The 15822-nt window shown below is 50.4% G+C and overlaps 2 protein-coding genes across 2 annotated transcripts in view; one reads left to right on the top strand and one right to left on the bottom strand.

Moving 5' to 3' along the window:
* Positions 1-2990, bottom strand: part of CNBA6020 (hypothetical protein) — a gene marked incomplete at both ends in the record, with an annotated part of 4053 nt that extends 1063 nt beyond the window's left edge. The window contains 10 exons of the mRNA XM_772631.1: positions 2-76; positions 131-266; positions 322-704; positions 758-2035; positions 2088-2323; positions 2374-2484; positions 2533-2704; positions 2759-2769; positions 2833-2854; positions 2907-2990. Of these exons, the coding sequence (XP_777724.1) occupies positions 2-76; positions 131-266; positions 322-704; positions 758-2035; positions 2088-2323; positions 2374-2484; positions 2533-2704; positions 2759-2769; positions 2833-2854; positions 2907-2990 (2508 nt within the window). The remainder of the gene's footprint in view (position 1; positions 77-130; positions 267-321; positions 705-757; positions 2036-2087; positions 2324-2373; positions 2485-2532; positions 2705-2758; positions 2770-2832; positions 2855-2906) is intronic.
* Positions 2991-4481: 1491 nt separating this feature from the next.
* On the top strand, positions 4482-15821 carry CNBA6030 (hypothetical protein; the record flags this gene model as incomplete). Its single annotated transcript, XM_772632.1, has 23 exons — positions 4482-4905; positions 4953-6079; positions 6136-6304; positions 6350-6459; positions 6510-7497; positions 7552-8575; positions 8634-8910; positions 8969-10311; positions 10360-10435; positions 10491-10556; positions 10603-11509; positions 11581-12138; positions 12196-12344; positions 12385-13256; positions 13306-14528; positions 14580-14725; positions 14773-14953; positions 15000-15199; positions 15253-15317; positions 15373-15417; positions 15468-15531; positions 15585-15749; positions 15798-15821. 23 exons carry the CDS (start codon positions 4482-4484, stop codon positions 15819-15821), a joined length of 10203 nt encoding a protein of 3400 aa, XP_777725.1.
* Position 15822: the final 1 nt, after the last annotated feature.

Consider the following 15822-nt stretch of genomic DNA (forward strand, 5'->3'; position numbering starts at 1 on the left):
CAGCGTATGGGTTAGGTGTCTGTCCAAAGCGTGCAGCTGGTGTTCTTCCGCCCATCAAGGCCGGAGTTTGCCCGCCCTACCCAAAAAATCAGCCCGCACTTGGGATATATAAAAAAACAATTATATTCACCATCGAGGGATGCATAGCTGTCGCACCACCGTACGGGTTGATATCGTATTGGCCAGCATTTGGACGAGCGCCATAACCACCAGCCGCAGAAGCTATTCCAGCCATTTCCAAAGGGAAGGTCGCACCAGTTTTTTGGCTATAAACCATTAGCCTAGAGGACACCAGAACGCATAGCAATTAATGACACATACTCTTTTCTCTTGAGCGAAGCGAGGTTGACTGAGAGGGTCTTATTGTTATGTTTCAGCTCGACTCTTGCGTTTTCACCTTGTACGTCCTTGATGACACCAATCAATCCCTTACTCGTCCCTTTTGTCACAACCACAAGAGTGTTGATGAGTCTGTTCCTGTTGAGATTTGCCGTGGGAGCTGGCATAAGACTTGCACCGCCATAAGGAAGCTGTTGATTAAGTGCTGGATTTATTTTGGTGAGGTCGTTAACAGCTGATTTGGGAGTAACCGATATAAGGGAGTTGGCACGAGCAACGAAAACACCGAAGTTGTCGGTGTATTCGCGGTTATAGAGAAACACAAAGATGGAGCGGAAGATGTTGAAGACTTCTCCTTGTCGCATCTGTACAAAATGGATCAACCCAAATCATTGTCCATCCGTAATAAAAATCTCACCTCCCCATCAGTTTCCTTCATGTTGTCACCAACTTTCATGTCATTTCCTTGAGAATCTGTGGCGACAGCAAAACGCTTGTTGTCCCTTCTTATTGAGACTTGCTCAGGTGAAACACTCTTCGCAGCACCGTTTTGATCCAAGATCCTCAACAACCCTCCTTCCACCTTGGTCACTACCCCCGCCGTTGTTGAATCCAACATCACCATGTCGTGAACGTCATATAAACCTTTCGTAACGGTAAGATTGGTGGTGTCTGCGGCTTTTCGAAGATCCTTAGAAAAAACTTTGATCTCTTGCTCGCCCAGGTCAGACATCAAAGTCACAATGTCTCCCTTGACTTCCACCACCATACCCGACGCATCTGTATGCTTTCCTCCCAGCACCTTGACATGCTCACCAACATCGAAGCGTTTCCGAACACTTCGTGCAGGAACCTCAACAGTCTGGCCATGGACCTCTCCACCCTCCGCCTTGATAGCAATGACGTCGGGAGACACGGCTTCTACGATACCGTACAGCCCTGTCTGTTCGCCTTCATAAACTTCAATCTTGTCACCAGGGAAAAGGAGAGATGTCGAGAGGTTCTTGTTGGCGTCCGCAATAGCAGAAAGATCGAATTTGGCTGTAGAATCATCGTCGCCGGTGAAACGTGAGATCTCTTCAAGGGTAGGGTTGACGTCCTCCGTCGCAACTGCAGGGATCTTGACATCCTTGATACAGAACCCGTCGACGTATTCGTCGTTATCGAACAGATAGCTGCCTTGAGCGCCTTGACGCACACTCTGTCGTCCATAGATCTTTCGTACGTCGTCATATGCGAAAAGACGAGCTGGCGGGCGAACACCACCGGGCTTCCCAATGGCAATGCGTTCCTTCCTCTTTTCTCGAGGCGTGAGATCGATGCGAGGAATAAACTTTATACCAACGACACCGCTCGTGATCTGGTCAACATCCACCACCTGCGCCAAGTCACCCGCGTGTTTTCCCCTCTTCATTCTTACCCACATCCCTGGTGTGAGATTGACATCTTTCTTCTTCATCTTGAGCAAAGGTGCCATCTCCTCAATGGGAACGAGGTTGACGCCCCTAGACATGAATATGCCGACAATGCCATTAACAGCGGCGCTCACAGAGGCGGACTGGCGGGCTTCGATGAAGATCATCCCTGGAATGGAATCGCGGCAGAAGACGGAAATGACATCGATGGGGTTTGCAGAGTACTGTTGTGCAAAAACCTTTCGGAAAATTGAGGCACAGATAGCGTGTTCTCGGCCGGACTACAATACCAGGTATAAGGAATGAATTGCAGTCCGTTTGAGAAACACTAACCTTGACAACCACCTTCCACAAGCTTGGATCATTGACACCAGGCATAAGCAGCCTTTGCGGGACTGCGTCACTGTCGCCGTTATACCTCGCTGCACCGGCATGCCTCTCCTTCAATCTCTGTACAATATCATGCACATCCTCCTCTTCGTTACGTCCAAAGACACGATTAAGTCGGCGATGTTGATGATCATCCCGAGCTCCAACATCCTCAGGCGCCTCATCAATGAACTCAGCAACTGGATGTAATATGAGCAAAGATCTTTATAGTTTATGAAAATAAACCTACCGTCTCCATAATCGTTGTCTTCATCTTCTTCTTCATCCTCGTCGTCTACTTCGGCTTCGACATCCAAGAATCTAAACTTCTTCTGCTTCCTGCGTCGCTTTGCACGTCGCTCTAAGAAGATCTTTAACCCATATACTTGTCAGATCGTTCAGCACTGACCTCCATCGTCATCTTCATCATCTTCGTCCTCGTCATCGTCATCATCGTCCTCATCCTCGTCCTCGTCATCTTCACCTTCGTCAGCCCCTTCCGCTTGAGCGTTACCTCCCTCTTCCCCATCATCTTCCTTTGGGTTATTCTCTTCATCCTGATTATTTACGACCTGAGTATCCTACAACGGACAGTGAGCGCGAGAGCGATGGAAATTAAAAGTGAATGAACCAACATCGTCCTCTTCTACTCATCAATCAATCAATTGTCAATCAGCGATGGAAAAGCTTTTATTGAACAAATTCCTACCGTCAGGATCCACTGCTCTTGCCTAGATACCATCAGCTTGTCACGCATACACCTGTCTTGATATTCCTACTTACCCTCTTTCTCCCGGCTAACCTTCTTTCCTCCTGCTCTTCTGCAGGTGACTCAGGCGGCGAACTTTTTATTTCGATGTCAGACATATCACTAGCTCGCCTCTGGAAGAAGATTGTGTTATTATATTACGATATCGAGGCAAAGACACTGAGTGAATTCAACCTTAGTATCGCATGTCCTCGCCGACCAGTCGGTGGAAGATGGAGACCTTGGAGAAAAACAATAAAATAGAAAATAGAAATTGTTCTTGTCAGACGCGACTGGCTTCTGGCACGTTGGTTATGTATTTCACTCACGCACGCAGTACTCGTACTGAAGTAACTGAATGGAGTAGCCATTGACATCTCGTCCATTGCTAAGAAGATATACACAGCACCTTAGCAGCTCGAGGAGAAGATGAAGCGCGCATCTCCGAGGTGTCATGCATCTGTTCGAACCGCCGGAATCAGGCAGTACTACGTAGTACTGAGGGAAGGTAAGTCGGATACTAGGTCAAGCCGGAAAGGAACATGTAGAGTTGCATATGCTTCAGATCCTTGATATTAATCTCTGCTACCTGGTGGTGATATGTTAAGCCTTCATGATGCATTATGATCCAAGATTTTTTGATGATTCGCTGGTCCTAATAACGAGCCTCTACCTCCGTTGTATTACGTAAATTTCGGGTCTCGATTGTACCAGTACTAATACTCACCGCTATTGTATTACTTCATTCGTTCGTTACTGGTCAAATATCCGAGTCATTTACATGATAGAAGTATAGATTATTCTTAGCCGTCCATAAAAGGAACATTGGACTTTTGCCCGTTGTGCGCCCATTAATCACGTACATTGTTATTGCGGTGCAAATGCTGAGTGGTGAATAGTGAGTGGTAGATGAGTGCTGTACGATACAACGAGTATAGTTGTGACGTATTACTAATAACCCATGTCAGGTCGATATAGTCGCGTCTGCATCATACAGACAAACGCGTCTACCTCTGTATTAGGGATGAATAGTATGTGTGCTCTAAATATGGATGATGGATGACAGCTTGTCGCCTGTGGTTGTGTGGGGCGGAAATGAGTCACAAGTGGAATTGATGGTGATGAGCACGGACAGGTGGACCCCTCGACGGTGCAGAGGAGAGTGGGTTGTACCCTCGTCCACGGCGTTGGGTGGTGGGCTCTGGATTGCGCTTGTTGTGGGAGTTGGAGGCTGGAGCTTGGAGGGAGAAGGGCGGATTGGAGAGGACAGAAAATCACAGTCCCAGATGAAAGCGAGTGCGGACGCGGATCACCCAACGGAACAACCATCCTTGCCCGGCCATACACCGCACATTCCCCTCGCCCTGTGCTGAAACAACCACAACACCTTTCGCATACAATGGGCCCGTGCTCGCCATCATCCCGGTGCAGCCGCCAGAAAAAGATAAAGAGCCCGCTGGCAACATGAATTAATACAAGGACCTCACGCCCAGCATCTCTCACTGACATCCATTCCCAATAGTATCTTGTACTGACTATAGCAGCCTGGCATTGACCCCGCGATCCACAAGACATGTCCTTGTAGCCCATTCTCGACCTCATCTCACGACATGCCCGACCCACCTCTTTCCCCAACACCCCAACGCTGGCGCTCTTCGCCCGATTCCCCGCATCCCGACTTCGCAACTTTACTATCGACATTCGAAACGACATCGACAACTGATGATTCCAAGAGCTCAGCGTCGGCTTGGGCCACTCCCAGGACCGCAGACTCGAAACGATCATTTAACAACGGACAAGAGGAGGAAACAGCAGAGATTGAGTACAAGACCGCCTCCGAACATACAGAAGCAGAAGCAGATATGCCAGATATAAGGACATCTTCGCCTTCTCCGCAAAGGCCTATCGATTCGAAGTGTTCTGAGAGACCTCTTAGTCCTTTGCTTCCGCCTAGCCGGACTCGGGTTTCTGGTGAAAGCGCGTCTGCCGCAGTGGGTAAAGCAGCGGTGGCCCAAGCGCATGGATCCAACTCTCGTGAGTCTTGCTCAATGAGTAAGACGCTTCGGCTGATAACGTGGTAGTACGGTCGGGACTCCGTGAAGCACCATACAGCTCTTCGACTTTCAGCAGTTCTGCCACCCCTACCGACCTTATCCACCCCGAGCACACCGGCCAGTCAATTGCGACGATAGACGCCGCTTATGATGGTGTTCTCTCCGAGCTCGACGCTCTGGCCAATGCCAATGCAGCTTCTGCTTCCCAGTCCGCCATCTCTTCCTTTCAGACGAAAGGTATCTCTGACCCTGGTGCGACCACTAATCTTTATCATCCTGTCCCTTTCCGTCAACCGATGCTTGGTCTGAACTCAACCCTCCCAGAGACAGGACTGTTTACTGGAGAACTTTCTCGTTTGTCCACCGTCAGTGAGAGGACAGAGCGAAGTTCAAACTCATCAGCTAGTCAGCTCAGCCCCGTGGTCCCTGGAGAATATCGCAGCCATACGCACCCCCAATCTGCATCTGCAATTGCAAACAAGTATCCTCTTATGTCAAGCCCAACCAAGGGAGCGACAAACTCTGAAACGCTGCCAGCGACACCGAAGAAAGCCAGTGATCTTATCAGGATGTTCGAGTCCAAATCCACACCAACAAAGGGTGAATTGCCACCGGTGCCTCAACAGTCCGCCATCTCTCCTTCGCGCATTTTTCCCGACAGAACTGGCCCAGCCCCCCCTATACCTCCCAAGCCTGACACAACGTCCGTTTCTCTTCGGGCTGAACTACCAGCTGGGGCCAACCTCCAAGCATATTCACCTGCGCCAACTCCACCACCCAAGATTTCATCGCCACTTTCCCAAGTGCGGACTATGATTGCTTCTTGGCGCACTCGCTCAGGCTCACCATCTCCAAAATCTGGAATTACCAAAGAGGGGAATCTCCCCCTTCTAAGGAGCGGTGACAACGGCTGGAATGTCAGTATTAGGAGAAGGAAAAGGCATCAACAACAGCAGCAGCTTCGTGGGCAGCAAATGCAAGAAGGCCTTGCTCATATAATGATGGACGAGCAACTGACTGGTCCACATGATAAGGTGCAGCCTCGGATCGATATCTACGGGATCAATAAAGACCATGATGAATCACCCACCAGATCAAGCTCTCTGAGATCCGACTGTAAAGCGCCTTCGGAACTCAAACAATTTGCAGGAGAGGTAAATCGTTCGTCCGAAGCGAATGAGGCATATTAGTACTGATTTCTACGTCATAGCCTATTCGGGCAGGGACTTTGTATTATCTTAATGTTCACGACGAAGACATGAGACCTGATTATGAATGGGTCAAAGCTGACGGCCGCTTATATAGCGAAGGGCTAGAGTTGACTTGGATCAGTCCAAAGGGAAGGGCGACCGTCACACTGGACCTGGAGTTTTGCGATGGTAAGTTATCCTATCCCCTTCATGAAAATGCTCATAGACCTACAGAGGTGGCTTCTACCTATAGCCCCAACAATCCCAAGGCTGGGGAAGACATCGGTGCTCTGGCAGCTAAAAGGCAAGGTGCGCTAGCCGACAGCCTTTATCCATTCAAACTTGTGGGTCATATGATGATCTGTCATCAAACACTGACGACAAGTGGTGATAGGTCTACGACGACGGTGTTGAAAGGCTGGCTTGCGACACAGCCCGAGACCGGGTACGCTGGGTAAATGCCATTTGGACTGTTCTTGAACACACTCGAACGCCCATCGCCAACCGGTCCATGTCACTTAGGGCTAATCGCTCTTCATCTGATCATGGCAGTGATGCCGATGGATCCGCCTCTACCCATTTTAGCGCAGAGAATTATCGGCCTCATCCTTCTCCCCGTGGAAGCGTTAATCCTCCGCTGTATACCACCGATGACGCCGTCATCGAGACCTCTGGAGGTCTTCATGCCCCTATCGTACAAAGAGGTAGCCGGAAGCTGGCCGCTCAAGGATTGGAAAGAGTGAGAAGTCTGAGGAGAGTTGCTAGTGAGGCAGACCTCAAAGACTGCGCCAATGACTTACCCTTCTCGGCTGAACGCTTGCCCGCTACTATGACCGATCTTAGTGAGATACCTCTATCGACACGCAGTGTCCTACCACCTACTTCTCAGGATTTTATCTTTGCGCGTGACATCAAACCACCCTTGAACGGATATGAAGGTGAAGCCAAGTCAACCTACCAGACCCCCAAGGAGGCCAACTCGACAGCGTCACCCGCTACTGGCTTCCATTCTCGTAATACTGTGTCAACGTATCGGGCTGCTCCACCCTCGGAATTTGACCATACGGCTCAACAATCGCCTTCTACGCTCGGTAGCCTTGCGTATCCTTTGGAATTTGGATTCGCAAGCCAGAAGATTCATAAACCCAGTGCCAGTATAGAGAAAATACTTTCACCATCTGGATCGAGTCATAATGCAAAGCCGGAAACGTACACCCCCACATTTCAAAATACGAACAAACCCTTTGGTAACTCCCATTCTGAGCAGACTGCTGTCGGTCTTTCGACTCCTATGCGTACTGTTGAACCGTACAGCCCTGTCGGCGACAAGTACCCTTTTGAATCCTCTCCATTGCCTAGTATCCCTCAATCAGCTGTGACCGGTGCGTCGCCTAATGAGAGGACAGCTTGGACTGTCCAGCCGCCTCAAACTACAGTTGAATATATTCATGATCATGGCGTGGGTTCTGTGGCGACAACACAGCCATACAGGGATGCCGTGGGGAGTCTAAGTCATGAAGGCATTGGCGACTCACCGCACATTGTGCCTATCGACAAACGATCCTCATCATCTTCGATGCAGACACCCAGAATTAATCCCGTCCATTCTACTTCTAGAAGCTCAAAGTCCACCGACTCATCTTATCAAACAGCACCGCCCACGTTGCCGTCTCGAAATTCTCAGTATCTAACGGCCTTGGCCGGCTCGGTGAGCTCTAATTCTGCTAGAGAAGACGTGGCAAGTGCTCCGATCAGCCCTCAGAGATATCAACTTCATGATGCGCCTGTCCCAACATTTCAAGGGATGTACCCCAGGGGTTCTGATAATGTTTCTCAAGGACACAATCAAAGCTCAGGCATTGGACTGCAAACTCCCCCTTTACCTCTTGAATCATCATCTGCATACGGCAGCACAGACCCCAGCGATCGTCATTTTAGTTACTTGTCTCGCCCACCTACTAATGACTACATTACTGCCGCGAGCAAAGCCCATTCCATACCGTCAGCTGTAACCGCGTTACGCTCCCCTTCACGCACCCCTCGGTCATCGGAATGGGCCAGTGCATCCCCTTACCCAATTTCTCACGAATCTCTCTCTGAAAATGCATTATCACACGACACAGATCGTCTTAGTTCACGTCGGGGATCGCGTGCATGGACGCAAATAAGCCATCCTGATTCAGATGACGATATGCTTGCCGATCTGGAGAGGCGTTCATCCACAGATAGCTCAGTCTCGAGACCAAAAATGGAAGGTTATTATTCGACCACCGCTCCTATGCCATCAAAGACCGAATGGGCTGTCAACACTCATGGCGACAGTAAGACTTCATCGGAGAAAACGCCCTATGCTACCGCGATGGAACATACATCCTATGACAGCGCATGGGAGAGTGTTTACGCCTCTGCCCCTTCACGACAAGCGCAAAGCACCTACATGGTCACTGCAGTTGGAGCCACGTGAGTCGCTCCCCTTTTTTGCCCTTTGTCTTTCTGACCTGTGATGGCTTTTACAAAGTTCATATCATACGGGTGCCAGCCCCTATAGTGCTTCAAGGCATACACTCTCTGCGAAACTTGCGGCCCCAATGTCTGCAATAACGTCTGCCAAACCTATTAGTATCTCAACAGCGTCTACCATACCCTCTGAAAGAATTCCAGCGCCCACTGTACCGCAAGGGTCTCCTCCATCTCCATCTATTCCTCCGTCAGATCCGACTTCATCATCATGGAGCTCCACAGAGTCAGTTACTACAGTCAAGGCCATTCAGGGCACAGACGTAAATAGACTTTTGGTATGTGACTAGGGCTCAAAGAACTTACACCGCGTAATGCTAACTCACTGTGTGGCAGAATTTCTTACAGGGACAAGAGCAGGCTAAGCAAGGGCAGACGACAAGGATTGGGAACCAGCTGGACAGGATTGAGCGAAAAGTCTATCAAATTGCCGAAAATCAGTCGGCTCTGGCTGCACGTGACTCTCCTCCACCCCTTCCTTCAAAGGACAGCGACGACGACAGTACACCCCCCTCTTCCCCCACCTTTTCCTCTTCCTCCTCTTCCTCTACGGAAACGGCGCGTCCTGTTACTCCTCCCCCTCTCATCATCCCAGAAGTGATCAATCAACAATTTGACGATTTGCGAAATCTACTGGGGACTCTTATCGGAAGACAGGAGGATCTCCTTGGTCGTCAAGATATGATGGCACGAGAGCTTGAAAGAAGAAGAAGCTTCGATGTCCAGCTACCTGATCGCGGGACTGGTCTGGCTCGTTTAGAAGATCTACTCAAACGGGTGCTTAATCGCGTGGGTGATAGTGATTCCGCCAATGAATACAGGCCAACTTTTGAGGAGAAAAAAGACTATCTGGCTAGTCACTTTGCAACTCCTACGACAGAAGGCACGGTCGAAGGTTCCATGTACGGTGGTGGAGGAAGTGTGTATTCTAGTGAGTTCGATGGTCCAGGTCGACGTGCGCCGGCGAATAGTATGAGCTCCAGGTACGAACACAGTCATCTGGGACCTCTGAGCAATGTACCTGAATCACTCATTGAGGGTGAGATTCCTCCTCCGGAGTTTGACGATAATTTTGCACTCTCTGGTCTTCCGCCTGATACGCCCCCTCAAGAGTTTATCCCTCGCCAGCCTCAAGGACGGCCTAAATTCTCCAACACAGCTTTACGTCAACAGCATCAGATATCCACATCTACTCAGCCTGGCCCCCTACCTGCTCCTCAGCATTCTACGGCCCAGGAATACCGTGAGCCAGAGTACAATGAAGAAGGATATGAGCCTGAGGCAGAACAACCCGTCACTGAATACGAGCCGTCGGTCCAGTCAGATCCGGAACCTATGCCTCATCCTGCCAAAGAAACAACCGCACAACAATCGCCTGATCAGCCTCCTGTTCCTTTCCGTACCGAAGAGAACTATCAAGATGACTACGAACCTTATCAAGGTGAAACATACGCTCGCGGTCCAGCACGTCAGGCCCCTCCCCCTCAACAGCTCAATCTTCCCACTCCAGTCAATTCTCCCCGTAATATGCCACCGTATCATGCCCAGCCCGGTCCTTCTATGCGCCCACCATTTCCTCCTGGTTTCGGTATGCCACCTCCAGGACCTGGTATGGTCGATATGCCAAGGCCATCACTTCCAAGGATTGCTGGCGTTCGCGATCCCATTTCTACCACTTAGTAAGACGAAGACAAGCAAGTAAATGAGGTGTTGACAGTTTCCTACAGTTTCCGTCGCGGCTTTCCTCCTGGTCCCATGAACCCCATGGGCATGTTCCCTGGGCCAATGGGCATTCCTGGCCCTGTGAGTACACATTGTTGTTCCACCTGAAGATTGAAAAGCTAATGCCTGCCATAAGGGTATGGGTCCTTTTATGCCTGGTCTTCGTCCGGGTTTGCCTGGTTACGGTGGTCCTATTGGTCCTGTGAGTAAATGTGGCTTTAAGTAAGTTAAGTGCTGACTTATGATAGAATGTCAACCCTTCTCTTCGTCGTCCTGGATTTTTCCCCCCTGGTGTCACTAGTACCACTGGTGATTATGGTTTACCTGCTGCTGCTCACTACAGAAATGGAAATGTACCTGGGGGAGGCCCCATGGGTCCTCCTCCTCCTATCAATTATGGTAACACAACTACCGCGGATACTGGTCTTGGTAATACCACGACGGAGTCAACCGTCACTACGCCATCTGCTCTTACGGAAGAGATTGTTACTCCGGCTGCCTCGCTGACTCACATCTCGGAGCCTGTCCACGTTTCTGTCACCGCGTCCCAACCAACACCTTCACATAATGCTTCCTTACAGAATCCGCCGATCGTGGCTAATTCAATGCCATCAACTCTCTACGCGATGGGTGCTGAACCAGATGATGAGTTAATGCGAGTTTTGGACAACGCACAAACGATTGCAGTTGCGCAAGGTGATCAGCAAAATGAAATGTCAAGGTATCTTCATGGTATGAGCGACCAGATTGCCGACGGAACCCTCGCGACCCAGAACCGACTGGCAGATATCCTTGATGATATCGCGGTTCTGCGTGAACAGATTAAGCCTAAGCATGTACACGCCCATGTTCTTCCTGATGGTACAGTAATGCTCGATAATGGCGATATCATAGATGGCATCCGCGGCGTTCCGGCTCCTACTCCACCCGGTTTACCGCCACCTCCGCCCCCTCCACCTTCGGCTACTCATGTAGAAGGCAGGATATTGTCTGATGGTACAGTTATGGTTGGTGGAAAGGTTGTCGACGGCATCAAAGGTGCTCCATCGGCTCCCACTCCAACTACACCTGCTGCCGCCCTGGAAGAGGACATTGCCAAAGAGGACGTTGTCAACATGGAGCAGGATAGAAGATTAGCGGAGCTACAGGAAAAAGGTAAGTCTGCCCGTCCATTTCTATTATGACTGAAACACTCTGACTAATGTGAAATACTCATAATGTCTTAGTTGAGGAATTAATGGCACGTACTGCACCGAAAGAGACTGTGATCTACGAGGAAGAAGAAATTCTCTCAATCAAGGCTGACACGAGTTCTCCCCCGGCCAATCTATCATCTATGGAAACTCCTGCGCACAGCATCGTGCCTACTCCTTTGGTTACCCCTGTTGTTAATCAAACTTCCAACCCTACTGTTAATGGCTCCCATGAGAGAACTGTAATACGAGAACGTGAAATCGTTCGCGAGGGTCCAGCTGGCAGACAAAAAGAAGTCATATTCGAGGAAGGAAGCCGAGACTCTGGTGGAGTGCCTGCTGGAACAATCGCCGGAAGTATTAACAATGCTGTGGCTGCAGATACTGCTGCGGATTCTGCTCCACGTGTGACTATAGCGGCGACTACGGCAGATGGTAGTGTGATTGCTTCTATGCCTACCGGAGCGGCCATCAGTTCTGTACCTTTTGGATCGCACATTGGTCCAACTCAACTTTCCACATTAGCACAGGGCACTCTAGGGGGGACAGCACCGATTCTTCCCGCAAGAATGCCGGATCCTCCATATGCCGGTGAGTCAACGCATATGAACTATGGCTATAGCTTCAAACTGATTTCTCTTCATACAGACTCTCATATTCATACACGCATCAACCCCAGGACAGGCAAACCCTTGACCATACCTCATGCCCTTTCTGCACAATCCATGTCCCCAATCCAGACTGTGCATGATTTTGGGGAACAGCCTTCACATCTCGTTCGAGAAGAACATGAAGAAGTAAGTTACACTTGGTAGCAACTGTGCACTAATGACTCAGATCATTTCACGTCCGAACGTTAATGGGCCTCCTATCGTCACTCATAATACCTCCCGGTCCTATACTCAGCGTCCCGCAGGTCCCATGCTTTCCGGCGATGGCTTTGTTGGTGAACCAAAAAGTGTAGCAGGCAGTGTAGCGTATTCCTCTGGTCATGGTCACTTGCCTGCTGGCGCGCCCTCGGCTGTCTTTGCCGATCCAGCACGTCCAGTAACTGGGATAAACACTCTTCCTGCATTTTCCGAGGACCGCCCGTCCACGGCCGCCCATATAGAGGACCATTATTCTGATCACGAAAATATCATGGCACAACCTCAACCAGCAATTCCTCATCAAAGTGCTATGCATGAGACTCGTACTGTCACTCCACCCCCGACTCCTGCCGATGCTAGGGGCACGTCACTCCAACATACTTCACAACCCTTGGCCCCTATTGGCAACTCAGCTCCTTCTGATGGGGCCCCATCTCACGCCTCTGGGGGGTTCCCTGCGAATTCTGCTGCCGGCCACGTTCCTTCTCAGGTCGGTATGCGTCCGGCTCCATCGTCTGCGGCCGATAGCCCTCATCTAGCCCATACCGTAAACAATGCCCCAAACGAAAAGAAACCTGCTGATGCTTGGGATACCAATCACCCTAGACCTGGGAACCCTACAGAATTGTCGAATTTGCCCATTACTGATACCGTTGCGAAGGATCATTCAACGTCGAATGGCGCACATGACTCCCACATCGACCCGGAAGGGGCACGTCTAACGGAATTAGATCCTCCCGTTCCTACGGCTGCTACCGACGGCTCTAAGAAGAGTGGTGTCCATTGGGACCCGAGGATACCCACAAAAGAAGTGCCGCTACTTCAAGATCGAAGTCTCGAGTGAGTACCGCAATCTCTATTTCGCGTCATGTGCTAAACTTCGGTGTAGACTGTCTTCAGATAATTCTCCACGTGCAACAGATTTTGCGAATGTTCCTTCAGGATCTAACGCAAGCCCTTCGGGTGGCGCTGCTGATAAGGCTCCTGCCTTCCTTGGTGATGCAGGCGCTTCAAGCGCACATGCTGCCCAACCGGGCCCAGATCAGACACCGGGGCTACATAGGGCACATCCGTCTGGTATCCTTCGCAGACACAAATCGAAGGAAAGCGTCAGACCTTCGCGTGACCCTAAATCCGTCGATCATCCCCCGACTATGGCAGAACTGGCAGAAGAGGGCAGAGATCTTACGGCGCAGTCCGGAGGTCAGACAATTCATGTACCCACTCATCCCACTTCTGCTTCACCCAACAAGCTTAAAAAAACCATATCGTCTTTCACGGAAGGTAACATGGCAGACCCTCAAATTGTTGCCAACAATGTTCCAAGCGAAAGCGCCTTAACATCTCAAGCAGCATCTCGGGCTCCTTCTGTACATTCTGCAATGCCTCCACATGAATCTTTACAGGCTTCCACTCATCAACCCGCGGTTCTTGAAGAGGTATTACTTCCCGATGGAAGGACCGCTTACATCGAGAGGAATACCCCTTCTACGGCCGGCGCCTCTGCTGCACCCCTGCCTTTTGGAGCCCTATCCGTGAGGAGCCTTGCCCCGGCTTCCGACCATCCAGATTCTCCAAGCTTGTCGCCTCCGCCACCTGGTGCTCGCCCTCCTAGTACCCTCAAAAAGATTTCTTCTCCTAGCACAAGTGATGAGACTGAACATACAAACGTTTCAGTCGCTCCCAAGTCGCTTACTGATGGAGCTACAAGCCGTGCCCCAGCTGAGTCTGAACTAGGCAAGGGTCATTGCAGCGTTTGCTGTCCACATGGGGCCCGTTTGCCTACAGGTATTCCTATAGAAGCTTGTGCTCATCAGAATGGTGCTTTGGGCGAAGCCGTTCCTGGCACATCTAATAAACCTGCAGCGCCCTCTGGACCTCGCTCTCAAAAGTCTATCGATAGGTTTAATAGGTCCCCATCTATTCATGGGATTCCGACACCGGAAGGCTCTATTATTGGGGAGGAAGAATTACCTTTGGAGGAAGGGGCGATCCCGGCCGAAGGCTCTACACGATCTGGTCCTATGGTGCCCTCTAATAAATTGACAAAAGGACGAAAACCGCCCAGTTTGACGCCAGAGGAAGCCATGGAAGACGCGAGGAAACTTGCAGGTTTGTCATCCTTCAGGTGCCAAAATTCTGCCAGTTACTGACGCTCTGTAGTGAAACAAAAGGCTGCTGCTGAACAAGCCGTCTCCGAGAAGGCTGAACGGGAGGCGAAAGCTGCTGAAAAAGAGGCCAAAAGGCAGCTGGCAGACGAAAGACATCGTCAGAATATGGAGGCTTTGGCCAACTTGCAAAAAATTCTGGTAAGCGTCATTTCTAACAAACGTCATCTCCTCTAAGTTCGGAATAGGACGCCCTCGCAGAGGAACATCAAGCGGAGAAGGCAACGGAAGGAGAGAAGTCTAAGGAACAGGAGAAACGAAGAGGGGACAAAGCAGCGAGAGACAAGAAGATAACCGAAGCTCTGGATAAGCTAGTTGCCGAGAGGGACGAAGCCAAGAAGAAGGCAGCAGCGGATGATAAGAAGCCCGGTGAGTAACAGAAATGTTACGAAATGTATGCCTCTGATCTTTCAAGCAGGGACCCAAGCTATTCTGGATGCTCTCAAGACCGCTGGGGACGGGCAAGCAGCTTTCCTGAAGAAGCTTGCCGCCGATATCATGGAGCAGAACTCCAATCAACATCAGCTCACTCAGCAAGCTGCTCAGGCATCTGCTCGAGAACAGGTCGGCTTCAACTTAGCCGGATACCTTGACGACTTCTCCAAGGCTCTTTCTGTCAGTATTTTGGAGCTTCATAGTATTGACTGTCGCGCTGATGTAGCCTTAAGGGCGAGGTCCGTGTCTTGCTTAAAGAAGTAGGAGATCTGCGAGAATCTAGGCGAGCTTTGTACATGTGAGTCTCCAGCGCCTTTATTGCTGTGCGTGCTTTCTAATATATGACTTTCAAGGGAGCTTGCCGAACTTCTTCTTATGAAAGGACGTCAATCTGCAGGGTAAGTGTTCATGCTTGATGATGCTATGGATAAACTAACCGACTCTGCAGGGACCTGATGGCCATCTTGCCCTACCCTGTGAATCCGCCTAAAAACCCAGTAGCTGAGAAGAAGGTAAGAATGATTCCAAAGCTGCTTCTTCGAGGCTAATGGACCGTGCGTTACAGGAGGAAAAGAAGCCCCCTGCGCAACCTAAACCTCCCGCTGGAGTTCCCGCTTGGGCTGGTTGGGCCCCTCCCTTGCCCCCTATGGTCGGTACCCGGCCTCTTCCTCAACCTGGAGCCATTAACATGGGTGGTGGTGCTGTCCCAGCACCGCCTCCCCCGACTGGAGTAAGTGTAAGAGCATTATAGAAAGACTGTTTGCTAACGAATGTTCAGGGCCGACCGCTACCCCAAGTGTAAA

Source organism: Cryptococcus neoformans, chromosome 1, assembly GCF_000149385.1.
Source record: "Cryptococcus neoformans var. neoformans B-3501A chromosome 1, whole genome shotgun sequence".
Classification (NCBI taxonomy): Eukaryota; Fungi; Basidiomycota; class Tremellomycetes; order Tremellales; family Cryptococcaceae; genus Cryptococcus; species Cryptococcus deneoformans.